This window comes from Chinchilla lanigera, unplaced genomic scaffold (assembly GCF_000276665.1).
Source record: "Chinchilla lanigera isolate Chin_1 unplaced genomic scaffold, ChiLan1.0 scaffold00080, whole genome shotgun sequence".
Classification (NCBI taxonomy): Eukaryota; Metazoa; Chordata; class Mammalia; order Rodentia; family Chinchillidae; genus Chinchilla; species Chinchilla lanigera.
Window position 1 is genome coordinate 7,365,002 of NW_004955481.1, and position 21,215 is coordinate 7,386,216.

At 40.2% G+C, this 21,215-nt stretch overlaps 1 protein-coding gene across 2 annotated transcripts in view; it reads left to right on the forward strand.

Moving 5' to 3' along the window:
• The window catches only part of Psmd11 (proteasome 26S subunit, non-ATPase 11), a 38,228-nt gene that overhangs the window by 459 nt on the left and 16,554 nt on the right, over positions 1-21,215 (forward strand). Inside the window, exons 2-6 of one of the 2 annotated variants that reach the window (XM_005402826.2) lie at positions 2,320-2,421; positions 8,997-9,121; positions 15,524-15,595; positions 16,000-16,057; positions 18,678-18,872. In XM_005402826.2, the coding sequence (XP_005402883.1) occupies positions 2,320-2,421; positions 8,997-9,121; positions 15,524-15,595; positions 16,000-16,057; positions 18,678-18,872 (552 nt within the window). The remainder of the gene's footprint in view (positions 1-2,319; positions 2,422-8,996; positions 9,122-15,523; positions 15,596-15,999; positions 16,058-18,677; positions 18,873-21,215) is intronic. The other variant, XM_013503426.1, reaches the window with a different exon arrangement.

Sequence of the window (21,215 nt, forward strand, 5' to 3'; positions counted from 1 at the left end):
CCCGGAGCCGCGCGGGCCGGCGGGCTGCTTCCGAGCCGGCCGGGAGTGCCCGCGCAGAGGCCCGGCGCAGCCCGCTCGGACGGGCTTTTCCCGCCGTTGTTATCAGCGCGGGGTGCTCGGGTGGGAGCGCTCGCGCTCGCTGTGCTTGCGAGTTTCCTTCCGCGGGACGCTCGCTACGATCTGCTGCTTTTCTCCCCACCGCGCGGCGCGGGGCTCCGGGGAAGGAGGGCTGCTTCCTCCGGGGGGGAGCGGAGGGGGACACACTGTTCGCGCTGGCGTTGGGTCGAGGGGTGGCCGGGCCGGCCCCTGCCCGGGGAGAGTGTGAGGGCGCAGCCCGGGCGCGAGCGCGGGGCTCGGGAGGTGACTAATCGTCCCGGTCTCCCCGCCGGGGCTGGAAGTTAGTTCAGTGAGTTGTCAGCCGCGGAGTTCAGGGAACTCTGGCACAGGCCGGCTGCGCGTTGCCAGGGGGGAAGAAATGAAGGAAAAAATTTCTGAGTCCTGTGGTATGATTGCCTGACACCTGCACACGTCAGGAAAGTTTAAGTGGGAGCTTCAGCCTTTCGCTTTCTGCTGACTTTCAGATGTGAACAGAAGTAAGTGTTTACGTCTGAGAAGGCTTTCAGTGTTCAATCCTGAAGGGTTCAGTTAGGGCCCGGGCCAGCTCTGTACTGCGCTTGTAGTAATGTGATCTTTTAAATGTACCTTGAGAAGATTCCACTTGGATCAACAAGTAGTATGAGAATGCACTTGTTAGTGCGACTTCCAGGAGCTTAGTGTTTGTGTTAGCTTGTTTAATTTTTGAATTTTGTAAATTCTTAGTTGCACGGAAAAAGGGCAAGTGACGGCATCTTGATGTTTTTATCTTAGGGAGCCTGGAGGAGAGGAGGTGGGTCAGATGCATCTTTGGACTGTTAATGGTCCAGGGCGTTTGTTTTTGGAGTTCTGGTCCTAAGTCAGTTACAATTACAGAACCAAATTCATCACAGAATCTGGTTATGTGTGTATTTTTATTCTGGGAGTACACACGAATACTTAGAGCCAGTGTGAGATACATGAATTTTGATTTTTTTTGTGCGTAGTGCCTAATGTTTGTCTCTCAGGAAGGACAAATTGTGGTAAACATTACCATTACAGTTGCTTGTGCGCGGTACTTAGGAGAGAGTTCCCTGAAAGCTTCCCTGTTAGAGTGAGCTTGCATCGTGCTGATCCACAGCCTTACGTTTTCCAAACTCCATCATGGAGTATCAAAGTCTTGGTTTCTGTCAAGTCATGATGCTTTTGTAAGAGAAGTGGTGACTAGTGGTGATCACTAACACTACAAACTTGGAGAGGCTATTTCATATTCAAGTTTTCAAATAATTATTAACAGTTGAAAGTGGGACAGATAGCAGAAAGTTATTTTAATGGGACCTGAATGTCTTTTAAGGTGTCAGTCTAAGTGCAACTGTTAAGGATTACTGGAATTTTGTTAGGTGGTTTTGTGGAATAGCTTTACAGAACTGTATCCATAACACACCCAATCGGCTGATCTTTTCCACAGACAAAGTTTATTGAAAGGCTTTTAACTTACTTTAAGGTCATCAATAGTTTGGTCCTTTGTTTATGGTAGGTAAACATCTAGGAATGTTTTATAGCTTTAGATCACATAGTGACTAGTATGGGGTCACACTGTAAGTATGAAGGTCTTGTTTTGAGTTTGCTTTAACCAACTTACCACCACAGGAATCTGTCCATAGGTGAGGGAAATTCTAATGGTTAGAGGTTAGGATGAAAAAATTACACTTAAAATTAGAGAAGAATTTGTTTTTTATGACGTACATGGGGCATATCCTACATAGACATGATGATTTTACATTTATTTATTTATTTAGTGTTTTTTATTATATTTTTAGTTTTTTGAGACAGAGTCTCACCATATAGTCAGACAGACTTTGAACTCACAGTGTAGCCCAGGCTGGCCTCGAACTTGTTGGCAGTCCTCCTAACTAGCCTCCCGAATGCTGGAATTACAGGTGCGGGCCATCATACCTGCCTTTATTTAGTTTTTTTGAGACAGGGTCTCACTGTGTAGTTCAGGCTGGCCTGGCACTCTGTGGCTGGCCTCTAATTCACAGTGATCCTCATGCCTCACTCTCCCCAGTGCTGGGATTATAGTGTGCCATCATGCCCAGTTTACCTTTTCTTATTTAGAAAGATTCTTTTAAAGGTTTATAATTTGCCTTTTGGTAAATATTCATAGTGGCTCTTATGAGGATGAATTTCCTCTCAATCTTTTTTTTTAATCAGAATTTAAAAGAGTTCTCATTTTTTCCCCCCCAGTGAAGCGTGACATTCAAGAAAATGATGAGGAGGCAGTTCAGGTCAAAGAGCAGAGCATCCTTGAACTGGGGTCTCTCCTGGCGAAGACTGGACAGGCTGCAGGTAAGTACTATAAATGGGCTGTACACAAAATGTCAAATGAAATTACCATTTTTTGTTAATGGGAAGGAATGTGGGATCGCCTCTCCATACCTACTTCCTTTATGGTATAATTCACTTTTTATGTCTTTGAACTTTCATTTTCTGCAGGAAGTTAAGTGGCCTTTAAACAAAGTTCTTTTTTGTTGTTGATTTGGAATAGGGTCTTGCTGTATAGTTCAGGATAGGCTTGACTTCACTGTGTAGCCCAGCCTGGCCTTGAACTCACGGCAATCCTTGTGATTCAGCCTCTGGAGTGCTGGGATTACAGGCACACACCACCACGCCTGGCTTAAATTTAGTTCTTTAATGATAGAATTTTATTCTGTGCGTGAGTGAAAACCATATTTTTATCAGGATATTCTGGTTTTTGAGTTCTCATTGTATTCCCCTGTGTACAGGCATGTACATATATAGCACATACACAGTGATTTCACCAAGCAGTTCTGGTGTATTGAAGGATAGTGACTTTAGGCCCCTGACTTGAAAATGACTAGGGATTTTATATGCAAGTGACTCACTGTTTTTTTTTTTTTTCCTGATACTGAATGAGTAAGACATTAAATGGTGCCTTCTCAAGACTTTTTCATTGGTACCTAGGCCTTTGTACATATTGTTGTCCAAACATTCATGTTTCAATTGGACCATTGGCTGGCTGGCCTTGAGATGATATGGTGATGATGGATGTACCCTTGGAATGAGGATGTGGTCCTATTGATTAGGAAGGGCCTTTGACCAGTAAAGTGGTAGTCGTGCTGGAGAAGTGTGCTTAAAATTAAGATGGGTGATTTTTATCAACTTGAAAGTGAATTTGGAGCTTATTTGATTAGAATGGATTAAGCTTTAATAAGTGATCTCATAAATTACTTTCTCTCAAATTATACAGTTTTCCAAGGGAGTGGTAGGGATAACCTAGCAAAACGTCTTAAATTTGAGAAGTAAGATCTTTTGCAGTTAAAGATAACTTATTGATTTTTGGCTCAAGCAATAGAAAATTGAGCAAAGATGTATGAAATTCGGAGAATGTGTTTGTGTGGGTGTTTTATTTACTATTTTCGTGTGTGTGTGTGTGTGTGTGTGTGTGTGTGTGATACTGAAGAGTGAACCCAGGGCTTTCACACTGAGCTACACCCTACCCCTTTTTTATTTATTTTTCTATTTTAAAATTTTGAGACGTGGTCTCACTAAGTTGCTAAATTGGCCAAGCTGCAATTCTCCAGGCTTAACCTCCCAGAGTGCTGGGATTGAATTATTCTTTTAAGCATACACAGAGTGTAGCTCATCGGGACCTTGAAGTAATAGTTTGTAATTATTCTATTTTACGCATGAGGGAACTGAGCACAGAAAAGTTAAGTAATTTACCCAAGCTCAGCTAATAACTGGCAGAGTTGAGATTTGAACCCATGTAAGTCCCACTTGAAACTTCTGGCCTCATACATGTGCTGTTGCTTTCCAATTTTTATTCACTTATGGATTATCAGTGGTGGGTAGCGGTTTTTTCATTTTAGGTGACTTCTCCCTTGTTTAATGCATTTATAGATTCCTTTTGTCTGTCACTCCCAAAACAATTTTGATAATTAATCCATGTAATATATAATCCAGTAGTGGCGAACCTGTGCCATGCTTGCTGCGGCATGGTATTGAATGCTCTAAAAGATTTGCCATCAATGATACAATTGGTGGGTAATTTTTACCTGAATTATAAAGCCAGATGAACTGATTTAAGATTTTTCTGTTGTTGAAATAATCCAAATCTCTGCTTTCATAATTGGCATGAATAAAAACAGTGCATAGTATGTATAGTGAATGCTCAGTAATTTTTATCTAAAGATGTTACTGTTTTACTTGAAATTCTATTTCATGCTCATTCTATCCTTAATCCTTGCCCTTCCTACCTTGTGATCTGATACTCAATTAGATAAGAGTATACCCCTATGAATTTAATAAGAGAATTATAAAGGTTTTCAAAAAAATGTTTCTATCCTTTTGTTTTCTTTATTTTCCTTTTTTTTCTTTTGAGACAGGGTCTCGCTCTGCAGTTCAGGCTGGCCTCAAACTCACTGTGTAGTCTATACTGGCCTAGAACTCACAGCAGTCCTGCCTCAGGTTCCCAAATGCTGGGAGTGTATCACCTTGCCTGACTACTTTTTAATTTTTTTCTAAGACAGTTTGGTAAGTACAGGTGTGTGTACAGTAGAAATCCTAAGGAAGTCTTGGGTCCTGTCTTTCCTATTACTACTTCAGATTTTATGTATGTTTCCTTTGATTTAAAGGTCACTGAGAACAGAAAGTATATCTGTTGTTTTGTTTGCTCATTTTTGGTTTTTTGGCTTTTTTGAGGCAGTCTCTACGTAATTTAGGCTGACTTTGGACTTGATATGTAGCACAGGCTGGCTTTGAATTTGTGGAGATCCTCTTGCTTCAGCTTCCTGAGTGCTGAGATTACAAGCGTGTGCCACAACACCTTTTCATAATCTGAGACTCCTTTTATTTTTTTATTTTTTATTTTTTATTTTTATTTTTTGGTTTTTCTCTGGTACCGGGAATTGAACTCACGACCTTGCGCTTGCCAGGCAAGTGCTTTTGCCGCTGAGCTAAATCCCCAGCCCCTGACTCCTTTTATTTTTGGTACTGGGAATCAAACTCAGTACCTTGTGCTTGCCAGGCAGACACTTATGTCCCTAAGCTATATCCCCAGTTCCTAAACTGAGACATCTTAAAAGGAGTAGATTGACCTTTAGTTTCTAAGAGGGAAATTCTGATCATATAATTGCAAGTAGTCTCAATGATAATAGGAGGAAGACGTTGGTATAATTTAATGAGAATTTAAAAAAATTAACTTAGAACATGAAAATGAAAGGGAATATATCTAAGAATATATATATATATTTTTTTTTTGGTTGGTTTTTTTTTTTTTCGGTATTGGAATCGAACTCATGACCTTGCGCTTGCCAGGCAGGTTCTGTGCCACTGAGCTAAATCCCCAGCCCTCTAAGAATATATATAAAACAACATTATAATTAATAGTAGCAGTAGGGTTTATTGCATGAGCTCTTTTGAAACATGGCAAAGATTATTTATTTTTCTGTTGGAGAAAGGCAGACAGCTCATGTTCCAGTTCTGCATTTTCCAGGAAGGAGAGTGAGTTTTAGACAGAAAAAAAGAAAATAATGTCAGAAAGAGAATGAAAGCTAAGGTGAGTGAGAGAAGAGTAGATAGTTTCTTTAAGTAAATCTTTGGCCTGGTATGGTGGCACACACGTGTGATCCCAGCACTCAGGAGGCTGAGGCAAGAGGATCACTGTGAGTTTGAGACCAGCCAGAACTACATAGCAAGACCCTGTCTCAAAAAGACCAAAAAAAAAGTCTTTGGGTTTTGACAGTTGTCTTTTAATGTCAAAAGTATAGTTGTAGTAGATAGGGCCATTTATTTTAAGAAAAAATGGAGGATGGAGAAGTAGGAGGAAGCTGAGGATAGTTAAATGTTATTCCACCTTTTGGAAAACTCATGAAGGAATTTTATTTTATTTTTTTGAGACAGGGTCTCACTGTGTAGTCCCGGCTGACCTTGAGTTCATTATGTAGTCCAGGCTGGCCTTGATCATCACAGTGATCCTCCTGCCTCAGCCTCCTGAGTGCTGGTATTACAGGTGTGTGACATCACACCGGGCACATAAAAGAATTCTAGAAACTGCAAATTGAAATCAGCAGTAAAGTCCTGAGAGAGATTATTTGATTAGGAGACTTCAGTTATTTAAAACAGTGGGTTTATTAGGAAGAGATTATTTCAAACTCAGCTCTGTAAATTTATGGGAGCCTGCCACTTGTTTTTACAAAGTTTTATTGAACATGGTTACAACTATTCATTTCCATGTTGTTTATGACTACTTTTGTACTACAGTGACTTAGTTGAGTACCTGCCACTGAGACTATATAACTTGTAAAGCCAAAAATATTTACTGTCTGACCCTTCACAGAAAATGTTTGCCAATTTGTGGGGTTAGAGGAATGATATGTATTGCATATTTGATGTAAGGATATTTGAACATTTCCCATAATATTTATACAGCAGGTACAAATTAGGGATTTACAGTGGGTTGAATAACTGTATCTAAAATGTGTTAATAAGTGGATCATTTGTTAACCTGCAGTCTCTAGTATCATGTCATGGGGATTTGTCTTCGTTTTTCTGGTAAGCATCTGGTATCATCATTAAAGACATTTCAAAAGACATTTTTGTAGGTGACTCAGTATAGTAGAGGATAGAAGTAAGATCCACAGTTACTGCCATAGCCAAGAAAGATTATATTCAGTTGTGTTCCATATAAAGGTAAATAGAGGGAGGTGGGGAATTACCTGTCCCCACAGTACTCTATGCAGAAAAGACCTGATTGGACTTAGTCTGAACAAAGAGTACTTACTGGAAAAGATAAAGCATGCTATCTTATGTTACATGTGGTAGCCAGATCAGGAGAATTAAGTCTCCTGCCCTACTGGTAGACTCTTTTGGGACTATTTTCTTCAATTCTGGTACCACAACGTATCGCAATGTCTTTACAAATTAGAGGTTGTTCAGAGGAGGCTAATTGAGGGGATAAGTAATATAGAAATCATGAATTGGAGGAATAATTCAAATAGCTAAAGATTTTTTTTGGAGAACAGGAAAGTTGGGTATGTGTAAATGATAGTTCCCTTTAAGTATATGGAAGGAGATATTTATATTTCAAAAAAAGAAAAGTTTAATTTGACCAACATTGGAATAGACTGCTTTCTCAATATTTCTGTCACTACAAATCACTCACAGTTGTTCACTCATAGTAGGAAATGCCGTGGCAGAAGAAACATGGCACTAGATACCATTAAAAAGCTATGATGGAAGCAGGGCGTGGTGGCGCATGCCTGTAATCCTGACATTTTGGAGGCTTAGGCAGGAGAATAGCTGTAAGTTTGAGGTCAGCCTGGGTTTCATAGTGAGTTTAAGGCCAGCCGGAGCTAACATGGCAAGACTCTCAAAAATCAAATGAGTAAAAAAAAAAGATCAAATGAGTAGTTCGAGACCAGCCTGGGCTACAAAGTGAGCTTAAGGCCAGCCTAAACTGCATAGCAACACCCTGTCTCAAAAAGATAAAAAAAAAAATCAAGAAAGCAAAAAAAAAAAACTATGATGGGCTGGGGGTGTAGCTCCATCTTCAGCACCTCAAAATAAACAGAAAATAAAAAACTATAATTGTATAATTGAAATTTACATAAATGCAGAAAGGAGTTTGAGGAGAGATCACTAGACTGGAGTTAGCTTGGAAAACTCGATGGATCTTTAGCTGGACCTCAGCGATTTACATAGATGAAGGAGGTAGGACCACGTCTCAGATGAGATTGTGGCCCGAGTGCCACTTAGAAGCAGGAGTGGAGTCGGAGGGTGAGTGAGGTGTACTAGGGGGAAAGTATTAGACACTGAGGGTAACACAGAAGGTCAGAACCGGGAGTGAGGGAGAGATGAACTTTTCCACTCAGTACAGAGTTCCTTTAGTACCTGACACAGTCCTCTGCATCCCCTGACTGTCCAGGGAGGTGGGGATTCAAGATGCTGAATTAGCATTCTCAGGAGGGTGAGGTTTGGTTGTCCTGATTTAGAGTTCTCAGGAGGGTAAGTCTACAGCTAGGGAATATTAAAGAGGCAGTGGCATTAAGATAATTTTGACCTGCATTCCAAAAATACTTTTGTTTAGTTGAAACATTCTCTGATTTTTATTGTTAGACAAGCATGTGTAAATTTACTGTCTTTTTAAGTGGTCTTTAGGATTGACTCCAGGGCCTTTGCACTGAGCCATATCTAGCCACCTACTTGCCTGCCCTTTCCTTCTGTCTGTGTCTTTTTCTTCTTTCTTTTCTTTACCTCCCCTGTACTCTTCCCTCTCCTTTCTTCTCTTTCCTTCCTCTCTCCTCCCCTCCCCTCAGCACAGGGTCTTACTCTATAGTCCAGGCAGGCCTTGAACTCACATGTAGCTCAGGCTTTACTTGAACTTGTGATGATCCTCCTGCCTCAGCCTCACAAGTGCTGGGATTACAGGCGTGAGCAACGTATTTTTGCTACTATATTACCTGCTGGGTATGTGCTATTTAGATTGATTCCAGTGATGTACTTGTATGTATTCCAGTGATTGACTTGTATGATCTTGAGTTGCTGTGGGTTTTTTTTAACTATTGCTTTTTTAGTCTGTATTTTACTAATTTTGACCTAATATTTGTTACTTCTTTCTGCTTTCATTAGGTTTAGGTTGCTGTTCTTTTTTTTAAAATTGTACTGAGGATTGAACCCAGGGCCTTGCACAAACTTGGCAAGTGTTCTACCTCTGAGCCATATACACCTCCAGTCCTTTTATTTCATCTATGATTAGGTCTTGCTGAGCTGCCCAAGCTGGCCTCCAAGTAGTTAGGCTTACACGTGTGCCACTGCACACAGCTGTTGTTTTTTTTTTTTAAGGGGTACTTGTCCCTAATATTGATGTTTGCTTTTTCTTTATTGAATTGCCTTCTATACAGAGCTTGGAGGACTCCTGAAGTATGTACGACCCTTCTTGAATTCCATCAGTAAGGCTAAAGCTGCCCGTCTGGTCCGATCCCTTCTTGATCTGTTTCTTGATATGGAAGCAGCTACAGGGCAGGAGGTAAGCTATGTTAATGGCAGTAAAGGATATGGAAGAAAGTCTGTTTTAGTGAGAGAAATGACTGATTCTCTGTGGTACTATGTGGACATGATAGCTGGGAGGACACTGAGGACTTATTATGTCAGTTTCTCTTTGTTACAGGACACTTGATACTTTGGGTCTGTTCCATGCTTTGCTTTGTAAGTGGAGATTGTCAGTGGTCCCTGGAATCCTCATTACATCAGGGTCACAAACTGATTCTTGTCTTTGAGGTATTGTATTGCCACACCTTTGTAATGTTTCCTGTGCCTGTGGTACCTTTCATCTTTTGTCATAAAGCTCCTGATGAGCACTAATTAAATCTTCTGGCATTCTTTAGCATGTTTTTTACTGCTTACATGCCTTTATTGAGGGGTGAGGATCCATCTATTGTGTCTCATGTGTGGAAGTGACTCTGATGTTTTTGTATGTGTTCCTTACAATTTTAAACTAGACCTTGAGCTGTATAGAATAGTGCATCTCTAGAATCCCTGAGCTTCTTCCATCCTTTTCAGAGATGTGTATTTTGTGTAATTAAGGAGACACATAACAGAATTAAAAATCATTCTGTAAAGAATGGCAGATTGAGGAATATTTTACAGATTCTTTCTTTTTTTTTTTTTCTTTCTGGTTTTTTTTTCCGGTACCGGGAATTGAACTCATAACCTTGCGCTTGCCAGGCAGGCGCTGTGCCGCTGAGCGAAATCCCCAGCCCTGTTTTACAGATTTTTAAATTTATGGTAAGAATATAGTTGTTGCATTTTTTATAGATGTATTGATCAGTACTTATTGAGTGCCTTCTGTGTGTTAGGCACTAGTATAGGTAGTAGGAATACTGTTATAAAAACATAGTCACTAGGTGGGCATGGTGGTGCATGCCTGTAATCGCAGAACTCAGAAAGCTGAGGCAATAGGGTCACCACGTTTGAGGCCAGCCTGGGCTCCATACTGAGTTAAAAGCTAGCCTGAACTACATAATGAGACTCTGTCTCAACAAAATAAAACACAGCACAGTCACTGCTCTCATAAGGAAGTCATGTAATAAATATATAAAATGTCTGATAGTATGAAGGCAAGTGTTAGAATTGCTAGTGGATAAAATATCTAATTATTTGCTGTAGCTTAATGTTGGTATACCAGTAAAAGATATGAAAGGCCACAATGACATATTGAGCAAATAGTGAGGAATTTCAGAAACCCAGGACACGTGGATCCTACTTAGAATCATGTCTTTTGTTAAATCTGGTTTCTTGCCTTAATAATTCTTTAAAGCCCAATTACAAATTTCATTTGTAGAGTAATCTTCAGATTCATTTGTTTTTGGCAGATCTGTATTTTATGATAGTAGATCAAAAATGGACAATATTGGGCAACCCATTTGGGACCCCTCCTGTCTCTCAGGAGCAATTCCTATTCCCCATTCCTTTTCTCCAATATATTTTTCTACTGTTAAAAAAAAGGGACCATATTGCTTGGTGTAGTGGTGCAGGCCTGTGTTCTAGCACTGAGACAGGAGGATCACTGTGAATTCAAGGCCAGCCTGGGCTAAATAGTGAGTTTAGGATTAGCCTGAATGACATATCAAGATCTTGTCTCACCCCCACCAAAAGATAATATTTAGAGGCTGCCTTTTGAACCAAAGTATTAGAATTATATTTATGAGTGAAAGAAAAAGTGATTTTTATTTGGGATATTAGTCATTTTTGTTTCATTTTTGAGATAGAGCTCACTATGTAGTAGGTCCTATGTATGTAGGCCTTGAACTCAAGTGATCTTTCTGCCTCAGCCTCTCTTGCTGGGATCATAGGTGTGCCTCACCACACCTGGCAGGGATATTAGCCTTATCTAGCCCTTTTCTTAAAATTGTACTTTGTATTTGTGAAAGTGGCGCCATCTTTTGATTGAAGTAGGACACCCTAAAATAGACCAATTAATGTTAGTTTGAAACTCATAAATGTTACTCGGAACTTTTTAGATAGAAAAATTAATTATCTAAGCTGCTCCTATGCACAGTGCAGTCTCTGGAATTTGTTCCTTTCTGTAACAAGGAGCTGACTTCAGTGGGTAGAACTGACTGGCATTTGTCATATGGCTCTGGTTAGGCCCTCCATTGTTCATCACAGGTACATTTTTGTAGCAGCCTTCCTTTCCTACAGTAAAAGGATGCACTCTCAGGCGTTATGTCATTTTATTGTCAGTGTTACTTTAGGGTTAAGTAAAGGCTGTTTTTCTTTTTGTTTTTTTGAGACAAGGTCTCTGTGAGGTTCAGGCTGGCCTTGAGAGCTCAGTTTGTAGCCCAGGTTAGTCTTGAATTCACAAGGATCCTCCTGCCTCAGCCTCCCAAGTGCTGGGATTACAGGCATGCACCACCACACCCAGCTCAAGGCTGTTTTTCTAATGATTAGCAATTTTAGCTTTTATTAAAAGCAAGAGTTTTACTCCACTGAATAGGATTTCTTTTCCTAATTTTTGTGAATTGTAGTTTATTTGCTTTTTTTAGGGAGTAAATTGTAAATATCCCAATTGTTTCATGTGTACCTCATACTCAGCATGGCCAGTGACAACATCCAACCATTTGGTAGTTCTTTCTCTAATTTTTTGTGTGTGTTGTGTGTGTGGTACTAGAGGTTAAACCTAAGGCCTTTTCACTGAGCTGCATCCCTTGTCCTTCCTCCCCTTTTTAATTCTAAGACAGCTGTCACCAAGTTTCTTGGGCTGGGCTGGAATGTGTGATTCTCCTGCCTCAGCCTTGCAGAGTGCTGGTATTACAGGTATCTGCTACCATGCCTGGATTTAGTGTGATTGTAACTTGGGCTTTTTCTTCACATTATTTCAAGTCTTTGCTCACATCTTACTTCCTTAGAGATCTTCTTCGTTTACTTTATCAGAAATTCCCAATCTCTGCTTTACTTTTCTTCATATTTATTTTACTTATTTAGTGTGTTTCTTCTTCTTCTTTTTTGTCTTTTTGAGACAGGGTCTCGCTATGCAGTTCAGGCTGGCCTTGAGCTCACTTTGTAGCTCAGGCTGGTCTCGAACTTGAAATGATCCTCCTGCCTCAGCCTCCCGAGTGCTGGGATTACAGGTGTGCGCCACCACGCCCGGCAGTGTGTTTCTTCTTTAGGATGAAAGTTCCACGATGATAGGTACTTTGTTCTCTTCACTGTTATACTGCTGGCACTAGGCGTAGTTTGTTTGAAAGGAATTATATAACTAATATCTGTTGAAAGAGTATTGGATTATGTCTCTTCATGGTAGATGTTCAGAAAATAGTTTATTGAATTAAGATCTAAGTTTGTTGATTGGTTGAGATAGGGTCTCACTGGGTAGTTCAGACTGACCTTAAACTTCCTCTGTAACCCAGGCTGGCCTTGAACTGGCAGCTGTCCTCCTGCCTCAGCTTCCCAACTGCTGGTATCATAGGTGTGGGCTACCACCACTCCCAAGCTAAGTTCAAAGTTTGTTGAATAGGATTGTAAACATGGATGCTTACATTTCAGTTCTTTTTCTCTAGGTGGCTCGAGGTTTTTGACTTGGGAAAATCATATGTGGTCTTCATTCTTGGTTCTTTTAAAATTTTTCTCATGATGGCAGAGGCTAGAGAAGTAAGCATAAGTGGATCACTGTCATTGAAACCTGAGGCAGAGTGAAAGTGTCAGGGCTGGGGATACAGCTCAGCGGCACAGCACCTGCTTGACAAGCATGAGGTCCATGAGTTTGATTCTAGGTACCAAAAAGAGAAAGAAAGAAAGTTTCAGAGCATTGTTAAGAGAGGTAAAGGTTTTGTTAAAGAATTCGTTAACAAGGGTATGAGGGAGTGATTTTCCTTATCTTTTCTCTTTAAAGACCACTTATAATTCAGATGTTTCTGCAGAAGAATCTTTAACTTGCTCTGTTCCTAAAGATGATGTAATTCAGGTTAGGACTGGATTGTTGCATTGCTAGGATTTGGAGTCCAGGAAGTGAAGACATGCAGTGGAGGGGAGGGCCCAGAGTGGCAGGCAGGTTGAGGACGGGGTAGTTGGAAATGTGAGGGAAGTGGAAAAGTGTGATGAGGACAGAAAGAAGATGAACTGGTCCCTTGCCTTGCCCGTCTGCCCTCCTTCCCTTCCTCTCCCTCCCTCTCTTTCTGTGTTTTTCTAAAGTAGTAGCACAGTTTAAGAAACCTTAAATCAGAAATTGTTTTAAGGGGGGAAAGAGGGTGTGTGCTAGAGAATTTCAGTCTTGGGGATAACAGTTATTTTTTTTTCTTCTTCAAATGAATTTAGTTGAAAAAAAATTCTTTTTTTTGGTTTTTTTGAGACAGGGTCTCTCTATGCAATCCTGGCTGGCCTTGAGCTCACTTTGTGGCCTAGGCTGGCCTCAAACTGGCAACGGTCCCCCTGCCTCAGTCTCCCACGACTGCTGGGATTACAGGTGTGCGCCACCATGCCTGACTCCATTTAATTGTTTTTTTCTTTAAAAATTTCATGGCAGGCATAGTGGCACATGTCTGTAATCCCAGCACTTGGGAGGCTGAGGCAGAAGGATTGTTGCCAGTTTGAGGTCAGCCTGCGCTACAAAGTAAGCTCGAGGCCAGCCTGAACTGCGTAGCGAGACCCTGTCTCAGACAAAAAAAGGAAAGAAAAGAAAAAGAAAAAAAAAAAAAAAACCAACAATATAGAGAATGTACCATGTTCTATGTTTTTTTCTTTTTTTTTTCCAGTACCGGGAATTGAACTCATGACCTTGCACTTACCAGGCAGGCACTGTGCCACTGAGCTAAATCCCCAGCCCCTATGTTTTTTTCTATTCATTTTTGTATCATTTGAGAAAGCTCCCTGGGTATAATTGTGATGGGCATTTCTTAGCTTTTCAAGTCATGTACCACTTAAGATTCTTACATATTTTTTGCAGGGGGGGGAGGGTTTTTTTCCAGTACAGGGAATCAAACTTACCACCTTGCGCTTGTCAGGCAGGTGCTGTGCTGCTGAGCTAAATCCCCAGCCCCAAGATTCTTATATTTTCTTGTTAATTAAAAAAATTATTAGTACATGTTTCCAGTATATAATGATTGCATTCATTGTGGGGAGTTGGTATGTGTGCCTAAAACGTCTTTTTTTGTGTCTTCTTATGTAAAAATATTCAGCAGAATATTTTCAGTTCAGTTCATATTGTGAACAGATCTTTTGTAGTTTTTTTTTTTAAGGCAGTGTCTCACTATGTAGCCCAGGCTGACCTCGAACTCATGGTGATCATCCTGTGTCAGCCTCCCAAGTGCTAGGATTACAAGCGTGTGCCACCACGCCTGGGCCTTATTATGGAATTTTTGAGGTCAGTTGATTTTAGATTTGGAGATTAGGTGGCCACCAGGTGGCTCCAATGAAGAGTTGTAAAGGCTTCATTGACACTTCGGGGAATCACCCAAATATTATGAACTGGCATCCATTAATTTATTTACTGAGCTTGAATTTAAGATGTAAAGGTGGAAGATCTTATCAGTTTAGATATGTCCCTTTTTAGTTTTCCTTCCTTACAGCATCTCTTAACAGAACTTTGGATTTACATAAAATTCTGTTGTGTTAACAGTTCTCTGGAAAGCTCAGTCTGATTTCATTTCTTTTTGTCTTATGCTCAGATTACTAACTTTAATATGAACTCCTAGTACTAGAAGGGTCTGTGATACTTCATATGTACTGGGCTGGAGCTAATACTACACTGTGTAGCATAGAGCACTGCTTTCTATCAGTTTCTTTGTACCTATATCGCTGCTTGGGTGGCAGATAGAACTAGGTGTTGTGAATTCTATAAGTAAAGCTTAGAAGCCCTTTTAGGTGCTAGAGTAATTGTAATTTTGTTTTACTCCCTTTGATACAAGCTAAGTTTACTGTATCTGTTTGCTATTAGATGATGATAGATTTGGAAAGAGCCAGCTGGATCTTTTGAGGCTCACAAACAACTTAGGAACAGGTGTTTCTGATTAGATTGCAGGTTTCTCCCCTTTATTACCCAGGGTATTCTCGGTAACGCATTAACATTACTACCAGCTATCCAGGGAGAAATTTCTGCTTTAAAAATTCCTAAGCTCTCATATAAATACACAACCCAGGGCTATTTATGTTTTGGGAAGTTCTGGGTATCTCCTAGGAAGCTAGAAGCATCTTAAAGAAGCAGCTCTTTTCCAAAAGAACAGTTTAAACATAAGAGAGATATTATGTGTAAAAAGCCAAATTGATTCTGTGTTATGCTGTAACCATTACTCATTGAGAGTCTGTGTCTCAGACACTAAAGAGAAGGACATGGGGAATTACAGCTGTAATTACAGCTGTACAGAGTTCTCCAAAGCATGGTTGTGGGTAGAATGTGAGCACACAATCTTGCATGCACTATCTTTCCCTGTTGCAGGTGGAGCTGTGTTTAGAATGCATCGAATGGGCCAAATCAGAGAAAAGAACTTTCTTACGCCAAGCTTTGGAGGTAGGTGGGTCACATTGCACTGATTTTGTCTCTGGGCATTAGGCTGTGATTAGAAGTAACACTATCTTGATCAAGCATTTTCAACAACTTTGTATTACTAGGTCACCAAGAGATTATTGGTAGTGGTCCCACTTATTAGAATTGCCCTGGTTAAAGTTTTCAGAGAGACTTGCCATTTGGCTCAGAAAAATAAGCAGCAGCATGGTAAAGTTAACAGTTTGCCATTGACCATAAGAGGAGACGGTACCAAGGGCCAGATCATCTGTTATGCTGAATTTGATGTTATCATCAGAACATGTATATTCAACAGTAACAGTTCTGTGACTGTCAATCTTTGATCTCTTTCTGTGTGTGGGGTTTTTTTTTTGCTTTCCCCTTCAATCAATGCCTTTTCTTTTTCCTAGGCAAGACTGGTGTCTTTGTACTTTGATACCAAGAGGTACCAGGAAGCGTTGCATTTGGGTAAGTAAACTGGTAGAAATTAATAAGACATTTTGGCTAGCTAAGTGGATATTATTCTAAACCTGGCTGTTCTCCTTAGTAATTTATATTCTATGTACTTACAAGAACAATTTAATGTGGCATACATTCATGGAATTTGTCATGACAAAATACTGTTTGAAAGTTTTGAGAAACCAGCTATAATTAATATGTTAAATGTAGAGAACAAAAGGATGTTTTCTGGTCTTTGTTTTCTAAAATTTTTCAATTTTTAATTTTCTTTTAGTCTCTTTGAATTTAGAGCAGGAAAATCCATTTTCTTGAAAGCTAAAGTTTTTGTCATTCTTTTCTTTTCTTCCTGTAGAAAAGACAAGAGTTTATTTCTCTGTGTGTGTTTTTCTTTCTCTTTCCTTTTTTTTGAGAGAGGGTCTTACTATGTAGTTTAGGCTGGCCTTGAATTTGCTAGATAGCCCAGGCTGACCTCAAACACGTGGTGATCCTCCTACCTCAGCCTCCTATGTGGTAGGATTATAGGCATGCACCACCACACCCGGCCTTATTTACTTTTTTGAGATGAGGTCTTGCTGTGTACTTTAGGCTGGCTTTGAATTCACAGGAGTCCTCCTGCCTCAGCCTTCTGAGTGCTGGGATGATAGGTGTGTGCCATCACACCTGGCCAGAACATTTTATTGTCCTGGAAAGAAACCCTCTACCCATTAGCAGTCATTCTCCATTAATTGTTGGTTTTCTACCCCCGCCCCTCCTCCCAAACCTTAAGTAACCATTCTGTGAAATGCTTACTGTCTCTGTAGAGTTGCTTATTTTACACATTTCATATAAATGGAGTCTTTGTAGTGTGTGGTTTTGTGATTGGTATATCCATGTTCTAGTGTGTGTCAGTGCATTTCTTTTTATTGCTGAATAATAGTCCATTGGATGTGTCCCATTTATTTATCCATTCATCAGTTGATGGACATTTGGATTGTGTCTGTATTTTAGTTATTGTGACTACTGCTGTCAACTGGTTTCATGTGGACATATTTTTCTTTTGAGTACATACCTAGAAGTTGAATTGCTGGGTCATGTGGTTAACTGTTTAGCTTTTTTCTCAAGTATTTCCCAAGCTGCTTTCCCAAGTAGCTGCTCCCCCAAGTAGCTGCTCCATTGTGTGTCCCTTCCCCTAGTGTATAAATAAGGTTCCAGTTTCTTCACATCCTCCTCAGCACTTGCTGTCTTTTTTATTTTAGCCTTCTTATGTGGTATGAAGTGGTATTTCATTCACTGTCGTTTTGATTTGCATTTCCCAAATGACTCATGATGAGCATCTTTTTATGTACTTGTTGTTCACTTGTACATGTTTGGAGAAATGTCTATTTAAATCCTTTACTTGTTTTTAATTGGGTTGTGGTTTTTTGATTATTATTTTTTGGTGCTAGGGATTGGACCTAGGGTCTTCACAGTGGGCTACATATCCAGTCTGTTTTTTGGAGACAATTTCTTGCTGATTCACTAAGTTACCCAGGCTGGGCTTGAACTTTTAATCCTCCTGCCTCAGCCTCCCAGAGTGGAATTACAGGCATGTGGCACAATACCTGTCTGTTTTTATTTTTTACTCTTGATGCAAGTCCCTTATTGGAGTCATGATTTGCAAGTATTTTTCCCTTCCTGTGGGTTATTTTTTCGCTTTGGCAGGAGCTCCGGTGTACTTGATTGGGATTGATCCCAGCGCCTTTGCACTGAGTTATATCCTTAGTACGTTACGTGCCTTAGCCCCCCAAAGGGAAGGCTAAGGGAAAAGAGGTGTGCACCACTATACATGGCCCTCAGTCAAACTTACTGCCTTTTTATTTTGTGTTTTGTGACAGGGTCTTATTAAGTCACTTACTTGCTACGGCTGCAAACTTGGAGTCTTTCTTACCTCAGCCTCTTAAAGTACTGAGATTATGCCATGCCCAACTTTGATTTATTTGGGGTTTTTCATAGTATATCATTTTATTAATATGAAATATCCAGGATAAGCAAATTAATAGAAAGTAGATGATTGAGGGTTTCTTTTTTTTTCTAGGCAGAGTGTCAGTATGTAGTTCAGGCTGGCCTTGAACTCACTACATAGCCTAGGTTGGTCTTGAACTCACAGTGATCCTCCTGCCTCAGCCTCCCAAATGCTGGGATTACAGGCATGTGCCACTGTACCAGACTGGTTAATTTTTTATTTTTAATTTTTTTTCTTTTTGAGACAGAGTCATCAGACACTGTCTGAACTGAGTGACAATGTTTTGCATTTTGTGGGTATAGATTCCCATGTGTTTGCATCTTAGGAGTAAGTTTATGGGGCTCTTTGTTCTACTTTTGTCTTCAGGAAGCAGAAAAGCTTAAAGATAGGTGTTTTTCTTTTTTGGAAGCTAGCACAGTTAGAGGAAACTTAATTCTTTTGATACTGGGATCGAACTCAGGACCTTATGCTTGGCAGGCAGGTCCTGTGCCGCTGAGCTGTATCCTCAGCCTTAATTCTTGCGCGGGCTATAAAGGTAACCTTTTTTTGAGTGTGGGAAGGTTTCTTTATCCTGAATATTATGAGAGTGAGATTTTACAGTAATAAGAGTATGGCTTACAAAGGGACATGTATCTTTTCTTTTTCCAGGTTCTCAGCTACTTCGAGAGTTGAAAAAGATGGATGACAAAGCTCTTTTGGTGGAAGTACAGCTCTTAGAAAGCAAAACATACCATGCCCTGAGCAATCTGCCGAAAGCCCGAGCTGCCTTAACCTCTGCTCGAACCACAGCGAATGCTATCTACTGCCCCCCGAAACTGCAGGCAACCCTGGACATGCAGTCAGGTAATACATCTATATTCCTGGGGTGCGTTTTCTTAGAGCTTATCTTACAGGAGAAGGCACGGAGGTTGGGGCTGGAGATAGAATTGACTGATTTGACTAAATCATCCTTAGAGAAATGAACTAAAAGGCTATCTTTCTCACCGGCTGTCCCCTTCCATTAATTGCCTAAAATATATTAAGAACATGCATATCAGTATTTAGCGAGCCAGCCTGACTCTTAGAGCCAAACTCTAGAAAAGTCTCACTACGGTTTAAAATTCTCCATTAATGTTCCTCTCAATTATCACTGAGAATGATAACATTTCTCTTTAGGATTGGCCTAACCTAAGTCTCCAACTCAAATTTTGGAGACCTTTGTAAACTTTGTTACTGTTTTTTTTTTTTTTAATCTTTTTTAGACAGGGTCTCACTATGCAGTTCAGGCTGGTCTTGAGCTCCCTTTGTAGCCCAGGCTGGTCTTGAATTTGCAACGATCCTCCTGCCTCAGCCTCCTGAGTGCTAGAATTACAGGTGTGTGCCACCATGCCCAGCTAAGCTTATTGGATTTTGAAAGGAGTTCAGAGAAGGTTTGTGGAGAGATATCCGACTCTCAGCTGAGTGTAGTGTGTAGTTTGCCGATAGAATGCGTGCATGTTGAGGTTTGGAGATGTGGCTTGGCAGGTGGAGTATTCTTGTATTTGGGGTTTTTTTTTGTTTTTGTTTTTGTTTTTGCTTTTTGAGACAGGATCTTGCTATGCAGTTCAGGCTGGCCTTGAGCTCACTTTGTAGCCCAGGCTGGTCTCAAACTCGCAACAATCCTCCTGCCTCAGCCTCCCGAGGGCTGGGATTACAGGTGTGTGCCACCATGACTGGCAAGCATCCTTATTAAAGGAGTGCTGGGTTTGGAGGCGGCAGGATAGTTTAAGCAGTGTTGTTACCTCTCTCCTCTGTAAAAGATAGTACCTACCTTTGTGCATCTCAGGATGTTAGGATCTAGGATCAGGCTTTCTTTGGTTAGCATTTGGTTTGGTGATTTCCTTTATGTGTGATCTTGAGCAAAGTACTTAATTTATTATAACTTTGAACTTTAGCTCATTTGTAAAATGGTGACGAGAATTGTACCTACTGTTAGATTGGGAGGATTAAAAATGAATTGATAACTGTGAAGCTTAAATCTAACTTATACCAAATATTTGCATTTTCTTTGAGCCACTACTCTACTAAGTTTGTTTCCTACCTCCATGGTCAAGAGGTGAACTTGTACCCTATTTTTCAAAGGAAATAGAGGACATTCTAAATGTGAGCCCTCTTCTCTATCTTTTCCTTATAGAATTTATGTCCCTGTCCATTTTCACCCTCATCAACAGTGACCTTTTAACCTATCATTGTATTCAATCCAGTCTTCAGTCTTCCTCTACACTCAGATATGTCTCTCAGTCTTTGAACTCCCCTGGCTGAAAAGCCACAGCCTTTCTTTCTTTTGAAATTTTTGTCTTCCTTTCTTGAAAAAGTTGAAACAGTAGCTTTTCTTTGTGTGTCTGTTCACTCCTTGAAAGAAGTCAGTAAGGAGCGTGTAGTGATGTACACCTATAATCTCAGCACTCTGGGAAGCTGCGGCAGGCAGATCACAAGTTCAGTCCTAGCCTAGACAGTCCAGTGATTTAGTGAGACCCTGTCTCAGAATTTTAAAAAAGGGATAGGAGTGTAGCTCAGCCTGGATATAAGGCCCTGGATTCAATCCCCAGTACTGAACTAAGAAACAAACAAATCAGTAGCTCCCTTACAGTCAATCTCCTTTGGTTGGGTGTGGTGTATATGCCTATAATCTCAGCATTTCTTTGAGAATTTGAGGCAGAAGGATTGTGAGTTTGAGGTCAGCCTAGGCTATATATACAACAAGACCATATCTGACAAACCAGCCAGCCAGCCAAACAACCCACTAACCAATCAAAACAAATCCATGACTTTGGGAGGAATGCAACCCTGTCAAATACCATAAACTTCCTTGCCATTACTGTCTGCTTTCCCCACTGCTGCCTCCCCATGTTTGTGGCCACTGTGTGCTGTTTCTTTTTTGTTTTGATTGCCACTTAACAATTTACCAGTTCAATTATTTAAATACTGGATGACTAAAAATTGCATTTTTTTGTTAGTTTTTATAAGATAATAGGAAATGTAAAGGTGACAATTTATTATACTTATTCAGTACTTTTTCTGAGTATGGTATATCTTTTTTTTTTTTTTTTTTTTTTTTTTTTTTTTTTTTTTTTCCGGTACCGGGAACCGAACTCACGACCTTGCGCTTTGAGTATGGTATATCTTAAAACATTCAGTATACAATGCAACATTAAATGTTTCTGAATT